The sequence below is a fragment of the Pinus tabuliformis genome, chromosome Q (assembly GCF_031772625.1).
Source record: "Pinus tabuliformis cultivar Carrire ecotype Pingquan chromosome Q, CPIR1, whole genome shotgun sequence".
In the NCBI taxonomy this organism is placed as follows: Eukaryota; Viridiplantae; Streptophyta; class Pinopsida; order Pinales; family Pinaceae; genus Pinus; species Pinus tabuliformis.
In genome coordinates, this window is record NC_142296.1 from 769,017,620 (window position 1) to 769,038,598 (window position 20,979).

Genomic DNA, 20,979 nt, shown 5'->3' on the forward strand with positions numbered 1-20,979 from the left:
TATATATATATATATATATATATATATATATATCATCATCATCATCATCATCATCATAATTTCAAGGTAATGTTGCTTCCTACAAGGTTCCATTGATGCTCAAAGCTCCTGTAGGGAGTGATTAGGATTGATTTTTCTTTTTCCAACTTGTACGCTACCTTGTTCATATCTGTTAAAACATGTTTGACTTGAATGCAAGGAATCCAAGTGAGTGTTATCGAGATTCTCGTGTAAAGATGGTTAAGTGTGGAGTCCAAACGGAAGGCTCCCAAAGCAAGATGGCATATGGAGTTACTAGAGTCACCTATTAGAATTAAAGATCTATCTGGTAAAGATCGAGCTACGATGATGCCTTGGAAGGGAACATAGATTTTAGCTTAGGTGTTAGAGGCCATGCCTAGGTTCCACGAGCATTCAAGTTCTATTTGTCCTTTGGGGCAAAGATAACTCCCCTTGCACCTTCCACCCTCGAGAAAGAACATGCATATTATTAACAATGCCAAGTCTCTTATTCATGACATGAATTTGATAGGGGTTAAACATATATGATAGGACCCTAATAGGGGATATATGGAGGTAAATGTATATGTAATAATGGTTGACCTAATAAAGGGGCCACATATGCAATGTATGAATATGCATGAACAAAGATTGGGTAGTCATTAGTGAGGGAAAATGTGTTTTGGATATATAAATTATTTGGGGTATTTGGAAGAGGTTCTCCTATTCTTTAAGTAGCTATTGTGTAACTCATCCCTCTTATCTATATTGGAGTTGTGCTCCACCCTCACCATTCAGAGCCTCTAATTACTAACTATAACATTCACTATATCAAGTAGTGTAGCTTTATTGCTCAAGATTTTAGATTTAATATGCTTTAGTGGTTAACATTAGGAGACTAATATATTACATTACCTAAAGCTATAAAATCTTTACATTACATCAATCCCATTAAAAAACACCATAAATACAATTCCTAAATTATACATCTTTTAAAATAATACTATAAAATTACCGTCACTAATAACCACCTGAAAAAATCACTTCCAAAATAACAAACAAAAAATAAACAAACAAATATCTATAAAATTGATTAGAAATCTATATTATATTACCTTTTAATTAAATAATTGAAATTAAATATATTTACAACAGTGTCAAAATAAACTCTAAAAATCAATCAATGAATAGTTAAAATAATAAACATTTGTAACCCAGATTTATAATCTACTATACTTAAAGATAATGAGACACATGGCCTCATTATCTTAATGATTTTTCTTTCTTAATTTGATCAAATTTGTTAGCTCGATGTAATATTGCGATTAAAATTTTTGGATTTTATTAATAAACCTCCAAATCCACCCCGTTATAATTTTTTTGACGATGCGAATTAACATTTCGCCAATTCTGACCTGAAATAGGCAACTCCTCAAGGAATCATAGTCACGAAATATCGCTACGAATCTATTTTATCTATGGGACGATTTTTTGGTTTTTGAAAGGTTTCCCTCTTCATCTAGGTTGTGAAATTCTAGAAGAGTTCTCATTCCCTTTGCTCTTTGCTCCTCTCTCTCTCTACTGTAAGCTTCAACGCTCAAACAGCAACCAGGGTTTTAAGGGTTTTAAGCTACTTTCTTTGTTATCTTCGGTCCTCTGCATTTTCGCCATGTCGACCATGCTGGTAAACATTTATCATCTTGATTCGCGGATGAGGTACAGATCTATTGTCGCCTTTTTTTCCTCAGCTGTAACTGGACTTACCTTTTCGTCTTTTTGTTGCAGCAACCCCAAATAATCTTGCTCAAGGAAGGCACAGACACTTCCCAGGGAAAGGCTCAGCTGATCAGCAACATAAATGCATGCATGGCCATTGTTGATGCTGTGCGTAGCACGCTGGGCCCGCGGGGCATGGACAAGCTCATTCATGACGACAAGGGCACTACCACAATTTCTAATGACGGGGCGACTATTATGAAGCTTCTCGACATTGTTCACCCCGCGGCTAAAATTCTGGTGGACATTGCTAAATCTCAGGATTCTGAGGTAAACCGATAACAATTAGTTCTAATTTCCTGAACAAGCATAAGATTGTGGAGTCCTTATGTTTTATTTTTGTTGTCTGACTGAGTAGATTTCATCGGAGAAACGGATTAATTTGTCCGTCTTGTCTATTTTTATGTTGATTTTACTTTTACAGTCCCGTTAACCTATTCTGGTAATTTATTTTGTGCCTATAACTGAACTCAGTACTCTCGAAGGAACTAATCCTTTTTGTCTCGAGGTCGCGTGCGTTATTTGCCATAGATATCGTTAAATATATGACAGTTCAGTGACAGTGTGTAAATGTGCAAGTGGATTTTTTCAAAGCCTCTGTTTTGATTTTCGTTTTTGTTTTAAGAGGGAGTTATGGCTTACGGAGCTTAGGTATTATTGCTCCTTCTGTTTGGTATATTGCGGAACTTTTATTATCCATCTGGTTTGTACTCTTTCCTTTCTTTTCAATAGTTTTGCATATCCATTTTTTTCCATTTCCATATATCTTTCCTGTACTTTTAGTTTTGTTACCTGTGGTTGCTGTAAGTGTTTTTCACTGCATTTCACATTTTATGGGAAATCTGTTTTCAATTCCTCTCCAAAGGCCTAAGTGGACACTTCGGCATTTTAGAAAACCAGTGCAACAGATCTCGATTGAAATTGATGCACCTGGTTATTAAGTTCAAATGTATTACTCAGAGCAAATCCTATTTCGCATTTTGTAATATTACGCATATATCATTGTCTCAACTACAACAATGGCATCGACTGTTGATATTGGTTTCGTCAATGGGGCTGATTTCAGGGCCATTGCTTTTTCTTCTAATTAAAATGCAGGGAATCTAAGATATTGTTATAATTTATCATTAAGTTATCAATGTTTTGTATCAAACGGTTTGATCTTGGTTAGGTCAATGGGGTTGATTTCCGGGTCATTGCAATTTCTGCCAATCAAGATGCAGGTAATCTAAGATACTACTATAATATATCAATAAGTTACCAGTGAGTTGTATCATATGGGTTATTTTTCTACTAGACGTAATGTTGAGTAATCATCCATTGTAGGCACTACCCCTGATTGGAATTTATGGTTCATATCAATAAATTGAGTTTTGCTTTATAGCCCGGGTTGTTAACCTCAACTCATATTTTTTTCTGAAGAAGAAAATTCATAATTTCTATTGATAAGAAATTACATGCTGTTGATGCCCATAGGCATATGCTGTATTGTGGCAGGTCGCCACTGTTCAAAAAGCAAAAAAAAACATAAGGTTCCCATAGGGATACTGAGATAGGTACAATGTCCATCATAATAGTACGGAGTTTCTGTACATATGAGTTCATACTAAACATACTGAGATATATACAGAAATATATAACAAAATATTATGCTGTTAACCTCAACTCATATATCCATATGTATATTTATATTTATATTTATGAAAGTGAATACAGCTGATATATATGTAAAAATTTGCAAATAAATTATCCTGACCGCAATAATTAATATCTACATGCTTACATGAAAGCGCCAAAATACATTAGTGCAAGCTAGTCAATTCTATTAGATATTAACTTAATTTATTAATTTGGTCTATCTACTTAGGCAGTAGACAATTCAATTTGGTAGCCTTGTCTATTAAAAACATTAAAGAAAACCATATATTACAAAGGACATTATAGTGTTTTAAAAATGTTGTTTATAATGCCAAAGAACTATTTACAGTCAATGTTCCAAAAGCGAAGGCTTTGATTTGTTTGGGATTGTTATGGGAGATCTACATGCAGTTAAAGTTTCGAAAGTGAGTTTTGATTTGTCTGGGTTTAATGTGAACTGTGTGCATATGAATATGTTTCATCACCATTATATAATTCACATTCTTTGTACTAAAAAAATGTTGGATTTGCGTTATTCCAATTCTTTTTACTTACTGGATGGCCGCTAGGCAGAATTACTTTGTTTTTGAGCCACTTAAAGTTTATACCAGATTTTGATTATGTTACATACTATGAAAATGGTCTGCACGGATAGGTCTCCTATTTTTTTTGCCATAGTATAGTTCCCATGTTATTCACAGAGTATGCAGTATAATACATAATCAACTGATTTGGTTGGTGAGAAAGTGGACAAAGGAACATGAAATGTAGGCTCCATTCTGTTCAATCATAATTATATGAAAGATGTTTGCTTGAGAGCAGAAGGTAGATTGCTGAAAGCTTCAATAGCAGAGTATTTCACAAGTTAAAAGGAAATGAAACACAATTTAGTTCTATCATTGCAGAGGCTGGACATCTTTCTTCAAATGTCTTCTGTTGTATTGTTGGATTTTTGAAGGTTATTGTCTCTGTCTTGAGAGAGGCACTATTCTAGAAGCTATACGATTTTGGCATCTTTGAGACACTTTTGGTTGCTGTCATGAGATTCTATGAGTTTGCCATTGTTTGTCTTCATATTTCTCACAGCTTGGATTTCATTCAGAGTGCCATAAGAGTCAAACAAGCTCTTTTTATCCCTCCGACCTTTTTAGAGATCTAAATAGCTGAGTTGCAATCTTTTCTTAGGGAGCACATCTAAATAGCTGAGTTGCAATCTTTTCTTAGGGAGCACATATAGGACGGGGACAATTGTTTCCTATATCATGTTTTTGTTTTCTTTTATCCTCTATTTGCTGACGGTGTTATTATCTTAGCCTCCTTTGAGGTTCAGTGATAGATTGATGCATTGACTAGTTCCTGTGATGGCCGCTAGGCAGAATTACTTTTTTTTGAGCCACTTCAAGTTTATGTCAGATTTTGATTATGTTACATACTATGAAAATGATCTGCACAGTTATGTCTTCTAATTTTCTTGCTATAGTATAGTTTCCATGTTATTCCCAAAGTATCCTGTATAATACATAATAAACTGATTTTTCTTGGAGAGAAAGTGGGCAAAGGAACATGAACTGTAGGCTCCATTCTGTTCAATCATAATGATATGAAAGATGCTTGCTTGAGAGTGGAAGGTAGATTGTTGAAAGTTTCAATGACAGAGTATTTCACCAGTTAAAAGGAAACGAAACACAATTTAGTTCTATAATTGGGGAGGCTGGACATCTTTCTTCAAAAGTCTTTGTTGTTTCATTGGATTTTTGAAGGCACTATTCTAGAAGCTATAAGACATGGGCATCTTTGAGACACTTTTGGTTGGCATTATGAGACTCTATGAGTTTGTCATTGGTTGTCTTCGTATTTCTTGCAGCTTGGACTTCATTCAGAGCACGATAAGAGTCAAGCAAGTCTTCTTTATCTCTAGCTGAGTTGCAATATTTTCTTAGAGAGCACGTATAGGAAGGGGGCAATTGTCTCCTTTATCAGGCTTTGTTTTCTTTTATCCTATTTGCTGACGGTGTTATTATCTTAGCCTCCTCCTCTGAGGTGCATCAGAGATAGATTGATGACACTAATTCAAGTGATGTTAGATAATTGGTGGTTGACCGAAGTAAAACTAAGATCATGATAGCTTGGTGGGTTGTCTCAAGTTTTTAAGTGCTTTGAGCTTTCTTGTAGGAGTTCTCAAGGAGTCAAGGTCAATCCCTTGATCTGGCTGTCTCTATCACATGCCTTGCTCAATATACATACTAGGCCAGGTGCTGTAATCTGCATCAACAGGTTTACATTGGATACAATATGCAAAATGTGAGGAAATGCTTGGGGGCTTCCTCTTGATGTTTTCCTTGGAAAAAAACGTAAAGGTCACGATCTTTAATGTGTCCAAGAGCCCTTTATCAAATCCCCATTTCTACTTTAGAGGGAAATTGAGCACACCATGACTTGTGCATATTTGGATATTGAATTCCTTGGTCTGACTCCACACTTTAGTTTGAAACACGCCTATTAGTGTTGAATTGAGGGATACACTTCACCTTTCCTTCTTAAGAGCAGTGTTTTCTTCCCATGGTTTCTTGGTGTTCCCATATTCTCTTTTCATATCTCAGCCCGTGGGAGCTAGTTCTTAATTGCGTTGATTCCTTCATCATCTTTTATTTTTCTCCTAGTTCTAGAAGTTATATGTGGTACTGTTGTTTTGTTTTGACATGTTTTCTCCTCTTTACCTTCCTATGGCATTCTTGTACATGGCATCTCAACTCCTTTTTTTTTATCCCTTGGACACCTTTCTTTTTCTATCTCCCATGCTCTTAACCATTTATTGCATTGTAAGTTCCATCTTCCTTCTTTACTACTCATCTTGATTGATTTTAATTGAAATTCAGTGGATGTTCATGGCTGCCATTTTTTGTCTATATTAAATTTGTTTTCTTAAACCTTCCAATTCTATTGGGTGTAATCTTGTTTTAGCAAGAAGTATCTTGCATGGGTGTTGGTCTTTTACTCTTTAGACAACTTGTTGTTAGTTGTTTTTGCACTCATCTAAACTAGTTCCACCTATTTGTCAGTATAATTGGTCCCCAAACCTCACATCCACACATGAACATAGGGATTATGAGCACTTGGAATAGGGAGTGCAACAATTGCTAGTTCCAAACCTATTTTGTCTCACATCTATTTTGGAGAAGGGAAAATGCTTTCCAACCTTCATGTAGTGTTTTACTTGTGCACGTTTCGCAACTTAGCTTCTTGTTGAAGTCTATTCCCAAATATTTATAGTTTTGAGTTGTCTCTATTGGTTCACATACTATGCCTATTTGTGTTTGTTTTGATCTTCTTTTGAATGAGAATATTTCTACCTTAGTTTTTTCTATGAATTCATGGTCATACCCACCTTCATGCAAAAGAACTCTAAGGCCTCTAGGTGACCTTACAAGTTGTGTAGAGTCTTAGTCATTAGTGTTACATGATTTGCATCCAACAGAATGTTTATTATGATCCTTGCCATGGTCATATCTTATCTTTCTTGGTTATCCACTTTTCCATCTTAGCTATGTATTAGTGGGCCATTAAGGGGAGGACCAATGATGTTTCACCCTAATGTAATTATCAAGGCCCTTTGGAAGGTCCTTTGTAACTTTGCTTGTAGATTTATTTTCTCATGTGACATGTGTATTGTTGCCCTTTATTTGTTCGAGACTCACATTTTTGTCGACCTCTTTGATAAGTTTCTCTTTTGGACTGTGTGAATGGATTTTTTGAAATCGACAAAACATCTTCTTAATTCTTTGCCACTACTATCCCAAGGCCTTTGAATATGGGCATACTGAGTTTTGTTGCCCATTGGCTTGGGAACCCCTCTTTACAATTTTATCGACAGGGCTGCGATGTGCTCGCTGAGTTAATTCTTTCCCTTGTTTTAGGTATTATGCTTGCAAATGTCATTTTTTTTTTCTCGATGCCATCTTTTTGATACTCCCTTGGAAATCCTCTTATGTGAAGACAAGTCTCTCTATGCTAATTTTCAGTAACTACATTCTCATATATAAATATATATTTATTTATTTCTATTTTTAGTAATTCCATACTTTCTCATGGTTGAGTTTTTCTTACAAATTTCTGACATGAAATAGCCCTTGATATGGTGTGACGTCATTAGCTTGCCCTTGTTTTTGGGTTTGGAATTTATTCCAAAATGCTTTTGGATTTCCATTCATCATCTTGAACAGTTCTTGTTGCCTCAATATTACAAACTTACCCTTTGTTGTTTCACAACCAACTTATATAGAGTAAGGTTCTATTTGCTTGTGTTTCTCCTATATTTTGTTCTTATTGCCTTGTTCTCTTTTTTGACTTGCATTTCTTCGCTCTCTATGCTTTGAAGACATGGTTTCGAGAGGTTCCTTTAGATGGAGGTGATGTTTCTATAAGGCCTCTTTATTATTGTAGTGTTTTGGCATCTCTATTGATTGCATTCCCTCCTCTGGGTACTCCTTGGACACCCTTGGTCAATTGCGGAGTCAGGCGCCAAGACGAGTCCCGAAAATCTCCCAAAGAACTTCTCTGTCTCCTCTTGCCAATGCAATATCATATCTCCTTGCTTTTTCCTTTGAGCCCCCTCGTATTTCCTTGTGCGAGTGCGTTCCTTCCTTTTCTTCATGTCCCAACATGAAAACGTCCATGCTTTCCTCTATCCAATCTCATGTTTGTTGGGCATCACGCGGTGGCTTGCCACTATCTCCCTTTTCAGATGTGTATGGGCCTATTCATAGCACACAATAGGTACCCAATAGGTGTAACCTATTGGCACACCACCAATAATTGTGTTGTTTAATTAACTGGTAGGGGTCATGGCTTTAAGCAAAATAGATGGGCTGCAAGCTTGGACACTCTGTGAGAAAAAAATCATGGAGTTAAGACACCCTGGACACCCTTGGTTGACTTTTGTCTCCCAAGCAAAACTTGAATGTATGACGATTAAAGTGGATATCTATAGGTAGTACCTCTAGGTTACTTGGATCCCCGTTGAGGATCTTACCCATAAGATGGCTTTCTACTTTGAGTCAGTGTTACTTGGGAGCGGGAGCGGGAGCGGAAGCGGGAGCGGGAGCGACCATTTTCAGAAGCTCCCGGTTTGGGAGCGAATCGGGGAGCGATTTTTTAAAAATATATATATTTTTTATATTTTTTAATTTTTGATACATATATGTCAACAAAAACATGTAGAATGATGAAATAGACATAAAAAACATAAAAAAACATAAATTGATCATTGAACCATATCACATCAATCATCTAGAAATTATAATCGTCATCAACCTTAGTAAAATAATAAATTAAAATAACATTCAATTCAATAACATTTATCATCATTGATCACCAAAGTAACAAGTTGTACTTGTAAGCCAAGTTTAACCATTACAAGAAGTAATATCGAAGATATTTCTAAGTCCTAACTTCTAACTGTTAACATGATATGAAATGTTAAAAATTTATAAAATGAAACATGAATAATGAGATGAAATGAAACAACTTTAGTCTTTCACAAAGCATCATATTCATAATTCACAATCATTACCAATGAGTTATAATTGCCAAGGCCCAACTTCAAACTTCAAATTTTCATTGTCACAGTCACCAGTGATATAATGTTTACAAAAAATATCATAATGTCATAATGATATGAAAGAGTCAAGAGTCAAGAGTCAAGGACTCAAAACTCAACACTGAACAGTTATGAAAACTAAAGTGACAAGTCACAAGTCTAATAGAAACTAAAAAAGACAAGTAAACTGTAAATCTACAAGTGGCCCTTGCCACGAGAGTCTCCAGGAGTATAAGTAGGTCTTGGCGGTCTTCTAGGAGTCTCCCGCCCAGACCGACGACCAGAACTAGAGCCTCCACGCGAGGGTGTCGATGGAGGTGGCGACAGCAATGGAACAAGACTCGGGCCCCGAGAACTGGATGGTGGAGGTGGAGGTGGCATGGCTGCTGCAGCTGCTTCAGCTTCATCCCGTACAAGCTCATCTTCTAGTTCTTCCATATGTACAATGCCATCTTCCAAATTGTCGTCCTCAGGGTGATTGTCCCAAATTTTATATGTGGGATCTTCATTAGCCCGATCACAGTAATGGCTCAACAACCTCAAATTGTAGTGCACATAAACCAAGCTTTCTGCTCGGTTTTCGTTGAGCCTGTTTCTTTTCACATTATGTATATAACTGTAGGTGCTCCAACACCTCTCTGCAGAAGAAGAATTTACAACCTGTGCAAGAACTTTCAATGCCAATTTTCGCAAAAGTCCGTCGCCGCCATATGTTTCCCACCATGTGAGAGAATCAAATTTATCTTTGTCGTCCATTGCATGGAAGTTACCATACAAACCACTGCCAGTGAAGTATCTGCCTATTTCAAGGCGCACAGCTGCACATTCCTCCTTGTCAGGCACCAACTTTTCTAATGCATCCAGATATCCTTTAGTTACCTCTCGATCTAAATGGGGTTTGGTCCTAACACCACCCCCTGCTGCAGGTTTGCCCAACCAAGAATCTGAGTAGTATTTTGGCGTAAGGATATACGCCAAGCAATGTAGTGGAAGGTTAAGCCTTTTCCACCGTTGACACACACAATCGTGAATCAGATTGTACAAGTCGGGATCTCTGTTATTAACAATGTCTTTTATTTCCCCCAACATGGTATCCATTTGCTCATACACCTCACCAATCACTGGTTTGTCTGTATCTGCAAACCGAATCATGTTATAAATTGGCTTGGTGAAATCCAATACCTGTCTCACAGTTGTCCAAAACTGCCCATCAAGAGCGGCCTCCTCCACCGTTTCAAAACCTGCAATGTCAGCTACATTTGTAGCCCTTTCCTTTAACACCTGCCAATTTGGACTTGATACCATGCTAGCTAAACCCTCTCTTACCTTCAAAAGGCGCCTGAAGGTGAGGTAATAGCTACCAAATCTAGTCCTCGCAATCTTCAGCAACTCCAATCTCGAGTGACTGCGGAAAAGGCCATGGGTATTGCTATGATTTGTAATAAATTTTATCATTTTTTTTCCTTTCTTGTACAAATCACCAATCCATTGGTATTGTTCATTTTTGTTTTTGACAATATCATGCAACAGAAGGTTCAATGTGTGAACCAAACATCCAGACCAAAATATGTTCGGGTATCTATCCTCAATAATTGCTCCCGCTGCCTTACAATTAGGAGCATTATCAGTGATGACTTGGATGACATTGTATGGGCCAATACGCTCAATTGTTTCAAGCAATGCTTCTGCAATGTTGATAGCGGTCTTGAACTTGTCTGAGTAATCATGTGCAGCTAGAAAAATGGGACCACTTCGGGACACAGCGAGAACACTTATCAATGGCTTGCCTTTTACATTTGTCCATCCATCAGATACAATGGACACCCCATTGTCAGTCCAAGAACTTGTCATTTTATTCAAAGAATGTGATATTTTTGCTTTTTCATGATCAAGGCCAACTGTTCTTGCCTTGTCATACCCAGGGCTCTTGTATCCTTTAGGGGCATCATTTATGGCAGAAACCATTTCGTGCCAATAAGGTGAGCGTAGAACATTGAATGGTATCCCATTTGCATAGAGGAACCTGTAAATTTTTGAATCCACATCATTCCTACACCCCTCATCAAGGAAATCTGATATGGTTCTACGGCGTAAAGATGATGACCCTGAGCCTCCATGTCCATATCCACTGCCTTGGGAGGATGCTGAAGGAGTTCTTTGTGAGCTTTCAAAGAAACCCCTTGATCTTTTTGCTTTGTATTGGGCGTCCTCCTCTTCCTTTATGTATTTGGCTCTATCTTCTGTTGACACCTTGTCGCAAGTTCTGATTCCTATTTGTTTCTCTCCATCCCATGCCCTTTTCCCGCAAAGGTGTCTTCTCAAACGGGTGTATGAGCCTGTGAAATCAGAATTGCAATGGGGGCAATGAAATTTAGTGGTTCCACCCCCTCTCCCTGCTTCAGGCCTCTGAACATATTTCCACAATGGAGTTTGGTCTTGTTTAGTTTTTTGACCCTCATGTTCACCCTCCTACACATCCTCCTCACTGGGGTTTTCACCTATTTGACTTCCTCCGGCTTCTTCATCCACCTCTTCAGTTTCAGGCCCCCTCCGTTTCCTACTCTCCACCACCATAATAACCAGAAAAGGGACCAGGAAGAGGAAAATGCCAATAAAAATCCCCAGGTCCATCGTGTTTGATGTTTGTAGGGTTTGAGTCTTGAATCTGCAAATTAATTTAGTTTATTGGGATTAATTCATTTAATTTATTAATTTAATTTAAATTAATGATCTTTAAACTCAAACAGGTAAATTAAACTAACCAAACTAACCACCTAACCAGCTAAACTAACTAAATGATTAAGTTACTTACCTCTGCAAGCTTGCTCCTCGCTCCTTGGCACTTGCTCCTCGCTCCTCAGCTCTGGCTCCTTGCTCCTCAGCTCTTGCTCCTTGCTCCTTTGCTCTCAAACTCAAGCTCAATCTCATTGAAATGATTTTGTTTTGGCCCATTGGGCTTATAAATCCAAAAAAATAAGTTAAATTTTTTGTTTTTTTCGGGTCCGCGGAATTTTTTTCCGCCGAATCGCTCCCGAATTTTTAAAATTCGCTCCCGGAGCGTTTTTTAATGCCCGGGAGCGATCAGGGAGCGATCGCTCCCCGATCGCTCCCAGGCATTAAAAAGCGCTCCGGGAGCGCGGGAGCGATCGCTCCCTGAAGCGCTCCCTCACAGACCAGGGAGCGCAAATTTTTTTACGGGAGCGCGCTCCCGAAAATCGCTCCCGTCCGGGAGCGATTTGGGGAGCGCGCTCCCGACCCGCTCCGAGCCGCTCCCGCCCGGAGCGCGCTTCGGGAGCGGGTTCGAAGGGGGGGGGGGGCGCTCCCCCGCATCACTGCTTTGAGTACTTTATCTAGATGAGGGACAATGTAATTGTTAGACCTATCTATATGCATAAACATTGGGTGTATAGCATAAGGATCCCTATTGGCCAGTTCAAAGTGTGTTGTCAGTAGTGTCGGATTTACACAAACCATCACATTTTGTAGTGTGAGAGGAATTCTCTGTGATGTCAGTTGCAGGAGATGGAGTCAAAGGGGCTTCTCATCTTCAAATGTTGCATTTATTAAGAGATTAGAGGGAGTTTCCATTCCATTTGTTAAGACTCAGGAGGTTTCCACACTTCCCTCTTCCTCTATTTATACTAATGACGCCTAGATCTTTTTATGAAGGAGGTGTTATGACACGGGTCTCAAATGTAGAATGGATCTCCTTAGATAGACTCCATTAGGGAAATAATTGCTTTCTTTTTGTCCATCTAGTTTGCTAGTGGCAACAAGTGGTAGCTAGAGACCTATGATACTTCTACCTGTAGATCAGTGAGGCGATGGGCTTGAGTCTTGTAGCCCTACCCTAGTGAGGTTTTTGAGTTCCAATTATTGATCTCAACGGAGGCCTCATCTTAGTGCTCAACAGAGTTTAGTTGCTCTCCCCTTCTTTTGGGATGCTCCCATGAGTCTTCTCAGGAGATCCAGTCCATAATCTCAACACAAGTTTCATCTCATTACTCAATGGAGGTTAGTTTCTTTATGTAATGATTCGATGGTGTTTCTAAAGCTACAAAATCCATTATTGAATAATCCAAGTGCTCATAGGTTGCTTGATGTCTATAGTAGGTTTACATTGCATATAATCGAAACAATTGTCTTCTTTTGAGCATTTGAAAATCTCGTGCTTTGTTTGGTCTCATCTTGTTCTCGTGTAGGCCTTTCCTCTTGTTGGTGAACCTTAAACTCCATAATAAACATTAAGCAAGTGGATAATGAAAATGACTCTCTTTTAGATACCTTATCAAGAAGAAGCGCCTCCCAAGTTACCATTCTTATTCATGTGCTTCATTTAACTAGAAATCTCCTTGGATCAATGTTAAGAACATAACACACCTTTAATGATAGATTTCTAAGATATGACTATTTAGGATAATGGCCCCAGTTAATTCCCACTAAGCAATCACTGGCACAAATTTGGTAGGTAAGTTCTGTTGAGAAATCCTTAAGGCAATAATAAGAGTTGATTTCTTTTTTACTTGGCAATTGCTTGTGATTATATGTTGGCTTCTTATTAATTTTATTATGTTTTGATCCTCAAACAATTACCAGAAACATAAACTATGAAGATCACCAAAAGACAATGATCACAAAAGATAGGCTCGAAGCTAGGGCAAAACCCCTCCAAGGGGAAAACCCAAATTTTCTCCTTATAGAATAGATCAAAGTGAGAATTCCAAGATCCAAACACCAAGACAAAGTCCTTCAAAAAGCCCCAAGTCAGCTCCCCTTTTGTTAATTTGGAAGCTCAGTGACAAATTCTAATCATGGGATTAAATTCCTCTTTCCAAGAGGACCAATTTTGACCTTTGAAGCACTTGATTCGAACATGGGAAAGTGTATTTTTGAAGCTCACAGTGGCACAAATTGTCAAGGTTGGCCTAAGGACAAATTGCCCCTTCAAAGTTGCATATAAATAGAAGTGACCTCAAGCTCATTTGGACATCACATCAACACATTCTCCTTCTCTCTCTTGGTTTGTTTGGTTTAGGCAACTGAATTTTCTTCACACATGCAAGGGTCTTGGAGGCTAGTTTGAATTTTTGTAGTTGGAAAGTTTGACCACAATTTGACCAAGTTTGACTTCACGTTTTGACTTGCTTTGAGTGGGAAAATTTCGATTTTCAGAGGTTGAGTTGATTGGCACTAAGATTGAGAAAATATGGGTAGCTTGACCAAGCATTGACTTTTGATTTGACCTCAGGAAATTCTTTCTCCTTTGACTGGACTTTTGTTGATTGTTTTGGGCTAACTTCGACCAACAATTAAGTCCGAGTTTGTGGGTTGTTGACCGAGCTGCTAAAGGACAATTTTGAGCTTTGACTATTAACTGGTTAAGGCACACATTGCTGTTGTTGACTTGGACAAATTTGCACAAGAGTTGACCTTTGTTGACTCTTTCTCTTGTCTCTATTTTGGATAAATTGCTTGGCATATTGACTGGGTTGGATATTAGATTTTGGATATTGGCTAGTCAAAGCTTGACTTTGACTATTGGATGATGTCCTCTCTTTGTTGAACATTTGAAGGCAATCTAATAAAAGAAGAATTACAAAGGGTTTCCCCTTGTGGGGTTTTCCCTGGTCATTGACCAAATATTGTGTCTCTTGTCTCTTGGTTGTCTTTCATTGTGCATTTGTATAATTGTTCTATCTACTATTGCTCTATTGTCATTGGTTAATTGAAGAAGTGAAATTGTAATTTGGATGCTATTGGAAATTGTTGAAGTAATAGTTGCAACATAGAACAATTCTTGATGAAAAATTAACATGGTTTCAAAGTTGAGGTGAAGACAAGCCCAAGAGACAGAGCAAGAGCATCCATCTTCTAGCAGCTGAATTTTGGTTTGGTAAAAAATGTCTACCTCATACTTCAAGGATAATGAAAAGCTAGTTGATGCATCTGGCTTTGCAGCTTGGAAGATCAGGATCAATGTCACCTTAGATGAGTATGATGTCTTGGAATACGTGGAAGGAAAGATTTAAGCTCCTCCAGAAAATGCTTCTGAAGCTGTCAAATCCAAGTACAAGAAAGGTGAGATTAAAACCAGGATCATTATTGATTCCTTAAGAGATCATTTACTTGTTTATATTTCTTCTTTGAAGACATCCAAGGAAATGTACGATAAGATTGTGGGCAGGTATGAAGTGAACAATTTGAGCCACATTATGGATTTGAAAAACTAGTTTAAGGAATCTAAGATGTGCAAGGGAGAGACTATACAATCTTTCTTCATGAGAATCATTGAAATCAGAGATCAACTCTGGACTGCTCAAGAAGTTGTTGTACCTGATAGGGAATTAGTGATGGTTGCCCCTAGTGGTCTTACTTCATCATGGGACATGTTCATTACTTCTATCAACAATAGGGAAAGGATCCCTTCTTTTGATGAGCTACTTGCTCTATGCAATCAAGAGGAAAGAATGATGATATCTAGGGGGAGAATTCAAAGGCCAAATGAAGGAGAGCCTACAACCTTTGTTGCTCAAGGGAAGAAGAAGAATAAAAAGAAAGGAAAGGGAAAGCCATCTAATTCAAGAAGACCTCAAACCAACTGAGACTCCAAGGACTCAAAAAGATGAGATAGAGATGTCAAATGCTATATTTGTCATCGAAAAGGTCACTATGCTTGAGATTGCCTCGAGAAGAGAGATGCTCCTAGTAGAAACACTTCAAGGTCCTACAACAATAACTGTGGCTACAACAACAACAGGTCATATGATAGAAGAGATGGAAGAAGGAATGATAGAAGAAGAAGAGACTCTCTCGATGATCGTGAAGAAGGCTATCGTCCACAAAAGAGGTTAAGAAATTCCAGGTATGAAAGTAATGCTACTAATCATTCTAAATATATCCTTATTTCTGTTCTTTCTAGTTCCTCCCCTCCGGATGCTTGGGATAACTGGTTGGTTGATAGTGGGGCCTCTCACCATTTCTCTGGGTATAAGGAGGTTCTCTCTAACTTGGTAGAGAGGGAGTCAAGTTTAAAGATTATTCTTGGATATAACTCCAGTGATCGTGTTAGAGGTTTTGGGTCTGTTAAATTTCACTCGGACTCTGGGGAATCTATTTTGCTTCATGATGTGATGTATGTGTTGGGATTGAAGAAGAATTTGGTATCTATATTTGCTTTGGAAGACCAAAGAATGAGGGTTGCATTCATCAAAGGAAAAGTACTTACTTGGCCTGTTGGATCTTCCATGAGAGATGCCTTCACATTGGGATCTAGCTTTGAAGGACTCTATAGAGTCACTGGAAGACCTCTTCGCATAATGGTCCATTGTGCTAATCATCAAAGTGAGTTATGGCACTGAAGGCTGGCCCATCTTCACTATGAAGCACTTCCAAAATTGAAGAAGTTAGTCTATATGGGATTCTCGATGTTCAAGCTCAACATGATGGAGTATGTCTAGGGTGTGCCAGTGGAAAGAAGACAAGGGGACCATTCCCCTCTAGCGAGAACAAGACAAAAGACATCCTTCATCTCATTCATTCTAATATATGTGGTCCAATGCCCGTATATTCACTTGGTGGCCCTCTCTATTAGATTACCGTCATCAATGATTTCTCAAGAAAGACATGGATGTATTACTTGAAGCACAAGGATGAGGCTTGTTGAGAAATGTAACTAATATCGATTTTCAAAATTGTATTTGAGTCTTGATGTAATGTATTTGTCAAAAAGAAAGAAAATAAAATATATTGTAAAAGAAAAAATATTTATAAGCATGGGTTTCATGCTTCATTTATTTTGTCTCTAGGTCAAAGCCTCCATTAAAGGCTTATAGAGTTTGTGTCATAAGTCCTTGTCTATGTCATCATGTTATAGACCCTTCTTGGGCTTATTGTATCAAAGAAGAAAAACATTTTCGTCAAAACTATGTCTAGTTCCTCCTCCACCAATTCGGCTTGCCCTTCTCTTCATGTCGGCCTAATAGAGGAGCTTCAAACCACTATAGCCATGGATTCGACCTAGTATGGGAGCAAGTCATCTATGAATTCGATATGCAATTCTCAAGTGAAAACGAAAGTGTGGAAATGTCTAAAAGAGAGGCCTTTACATAGAAGGAAGATACTAACAAAGAGGAGCCAAGATTCTTTATCTTTCTGCCACACGTGTGAAGAGGATTGAGGTGTAAGACCGAATTTCAAAGTTTGCGGAGAGGATTGAAAAATACAGAGTTGCAAAGAGGGTCGATACTTATAGAGTTGCAGAGAGGAGTGAGACTTACGTTATTGCAGAAGGGTTGAGACTTACAATATTGCAGGGAGGGCTGAGACTTACAATATTGCAAAGAGGGCAAAGACACTCGTAGAACTGACTTGGGAAATGGACTAGAGTTTGACTTGTTTTCATGGGAGGCTGACTTGGTAAATGGAGGAAAAACTTTGTCTTGGTCAAAAGGTCTTGGTTGTCTCATTTGATTTAGTTCTTGAAGAAGAGATTTTTGGGTTTTCCCCTCGAAGAGGGGTTTTGCCCTGTCTGAGAGCCTACATCCTATGTCATTGATCTTCATGTTTTGTTTTTGGTAGTTGCTTGATGGTAAGAAAACATAAAAGAAATCAAAGAAGAGCTATAAGAAGATAACTAAAGATCACAAGTAATTATCAAGTTAAAATCTTTCTGCCTTTATGATTTTCCAACAAGGCCTTCGAAATATTCAAGGAGTTCAAGGCTTTGGTCAAAAATCAAACAAAGAAGAAAATTAAGATCTTCAGGTCTGACAACAAAGGAGAATACATTTCAAATGAGTTTATAGATTTTTGCAGGAGGAAGAAATCAAGAAGGAGACTATTGTGCCCTATAATCCCGAACAAAATGGAGTGGTTGAGAGAAAGAATAGTCTTTTGTGGAGGTTGTCGGAGCTGTGCTCCATGATCAAAAGTTGCCAAAGTTCCTTTGGGGTGAAGCAACAAATACAATGGTTTATGTTCAAAATAGGGTGCCTCATCAAGCATTGAACAACAAGCCTCTCGAGGAAGTATTCACAGGTGTTAAGCTCGACATTAGTCATCTTAGGATATTTGGCTACCTTGTATATTTCCATGTGCGAAAGGACAAAAGAAACAATGTAGAAGGCACTAGAAGAAAAGGTACGTTTGTTGGATATTGTGAAGATTCTAAAGCATTTAGAATATATATTCTTGGTCAAAGGAAGGTTGAAATTAGCAGGGATGTAATGTTTGATGAAGATGTTAGCTCTAAGACTTTTGTGATCCATAATGTAGAAATCAGTCTTTCGGATTAATCACATCGTTAGGATTGGGTTGATGTTTCGAACCAACCAATGTGGTTCATCATCAGGACAAGGTGAGAAATCAATCGATTTGAGAGAATAAATAACAGGGATGCATCATTATTCAAGGTTATCCGTTCAAAATTAGCAGTTGGTGAAATAAAATTATTTAGGAATACGTGATGAAGAGATGTTTATTAAATTATTTAATATTTAGTTAGAAACTAGCTGTTATGTAATAATTAATTATTTTATATCAATATTGTAAATTATTTATCAATTTATATAATAATATTATCTAAGAATAATTAATTTATATAATATTATTTGTTAGGGTTGACCTATTCAATGTGAATTAGGTTGAAAACTAGTTGTTATTTCGATATAATAAATTAGCTACCAATTTATATAAAATATTTAAAAATTATTAATTTATATAATGATATTTGATGGGGGTTGACCTATTCAATATAAATTTGGTTGAAAATGAGGTGTGATGTAATAATTGAATATATTAATTTCAATATTATAAATTAATTACCAATTTCTATAATACTATTACCTAAAATAATTATTTATAATTTTATTTGTTAGGGGGGACTTATCCAATATTCATTGTTAGGAACGATTCCAAATAAAATCTTTTATTTCATTATATTTTAGAATCTTTTATTAATATTACCAATACCTCTATTAAGACTATTTATCAAAATTATACAATTAATGAGACCATTATAAGATAGAGGATAGCTTATCCTCCTTGAAAAGGAGGAAAGCAAAGATAACAATAAAGGTATTACCATAAAAAAGATGAATGCAAATAATTTTTGGATAGCTAAACATTTGAAGTTAAAAATATAAAAGGAAACCGAGATAAAATAGGAAGAGTAAAACGATAAAGGCGAGGAAAGGGAGGAGGAGTTATGAAGAGAGAGCCAGAATCCAACTTTTACTTAATTTCCAGCCATCATCCCTATTAAGGTTTCTGGCATGCCTCTCAATCTCAATCGCTTCCCTGAGTTTCCTGTGGTGGAAATGATCAATTTTAGCAATGACTTTGGATTCTTCAATGTAGACATGGTGTTTTGATTTCTCAGCATGTTCTGCAAGGGCTGATGTGCGGGAGCGATTGTGTCTGATGTTAGTAGCATGTTCACTAATCTTTTGCTTAATAGACCACCTTATTTCTCCAATGTAGGGGATACCACATGAGCAGGGAACGAGGTAGACCCCTTTTGAGTCCTTAGGGTCAATAGGGTCCTTAACAGATCTAAGAGAATTTTTAATTGTATTGAGAGGTTTGAAGGAAGAAGAGACATTAGTCTTCTTAAGAATATGGGTAATCCTATCCGTGGTTCCTTGGATATATGGGAGATGATATACGGGAGATGAACCTTAGAGGTAGGATCAACAAGAGCGGGTTTAACCCTAGGTTCTTTGCTAGCTTTGTGAAAGGCCTTGAGGCTTTGGGGTCTGCTATACCCATTATTTTCAAAAACCTCAAGAAGATGAGATTTCTCTTGATCAAGGTGGTCATCATCAGAGATTCTTAGAGCACGGGTAGCAAGAGTGCTGAGAACCCCGAATTTCTGAGCTGGGAAATGATGAGAACTGGCATGGAGGTATTGTTCCATGTGAGTCTTCTTTCGAAAAACTTGGTGACAGACGGAACCATCCTCCCTCCTAGAAAGGAGAATGTCGAGAAAGGGAAGGCGACCATTCTCCTCAACTTCCATAGTGAACTTGATGGAGTCTGATTGAGAATTAAGGTGGTTGAGAAACAGATCTAGTTTCCCTCGACCATTGGCACAAGTGTCATCGACAAACCTCTTCCATTTTTTAGGACGGAATTTAGCAGAGGCTAGGGCCTTGGTCTCAAAATTTTCCATAAACAAGTTTGCGACGATAGGGGAGAGATGGAACTCATCGCAACATCGCAAGTTTGCTCATAGAACTCACCTTGGAAATTAAAGAAAGTTGAGGTGAGGCAAATGCCAACTAACTTGGCAGTGTCTTTATTAGTGATGCGATTAATGATGTCAATGGCTTCTTGGATGGGGATTTTGGTGTATAAGGAAATGACATCAAAACTCACTAGTAAATCTCTAGGTTCTAATTTGATATCTCTCCACTCTTGAACAAAGGAGGCAGAGTCTTTCACAAAAGAATCAGTGCAACCAACAAGAGGTTTGAGCTTTTGGGCTAGGAATTTAGCAAGAAGATAGGTCGGTCCGCCTATGGTGTTAACGATAGGTCTTAAGGGGGCCCCAAATTTATGAATCTTTGGTAGGCCATAGATTCTAGGGGTAAGGGGATTGCTCTCAATGAGCTTTCGGGAAAGGGGATTAAGAGATGGATCTGCTTTAATAGCAGATGCAACCTCCTTAGAAATGGATTTAAGGGGATTCTTCTTGAGCTTGATGTAACTCCCACTACTAGATAGATGTTCTACCATTTTGTGGACATAATCAAACTTATCAAGAATGACAACATCTCCACCTTTGTCCACCCTAAGGACGACAATGTCGGGGTCATCCCTTAGGGATTTAAGGGCAAGAAACTCAGCCTTGCTTAGGTTTTTCTTAGGAGGTTTAACCTTTCTAAGAACAACATCGCAATCTTGTCTAATAGTCTCCTTGACATTGTCTGGAAGGTCCTTGATCCCGTATTCGATGCTACAAATAATGT

The 20,979-nt window shown here is 37.8% G+C and overlaps 1 protein-coding gene across 1 annotated transcript in view; it reads left to right on the forward strand.

Moving 5' to 3' along the window:
* Nucleotides 1-1,421: 1,421 nt before the first annotated feature.
* The window catches only part of LOC149221757 (T-complex protein 1 subunit eta), a 59,805-nt gene continuing 40,247 nt past the window's right edge, over nucleotides 1,422-20,979 (forward strand). The window contains exons 1-2 of the mRNA XM_089385222.1: nucleotides 1,422-1,684; nucleotides 1,786-2,046. Coding sequence (XP_089241348.1) covers nucleotides 1,670-1,684; nucleotides 1,786-2,046 — 276 coding nt within the window. The 5' untranslated portion in view covers nucleotides 1,422-1,669. The remainder of the gene's footprint in view (nucleotides 1,685-1,785; nucleotides 2,047-20,979) is intronic.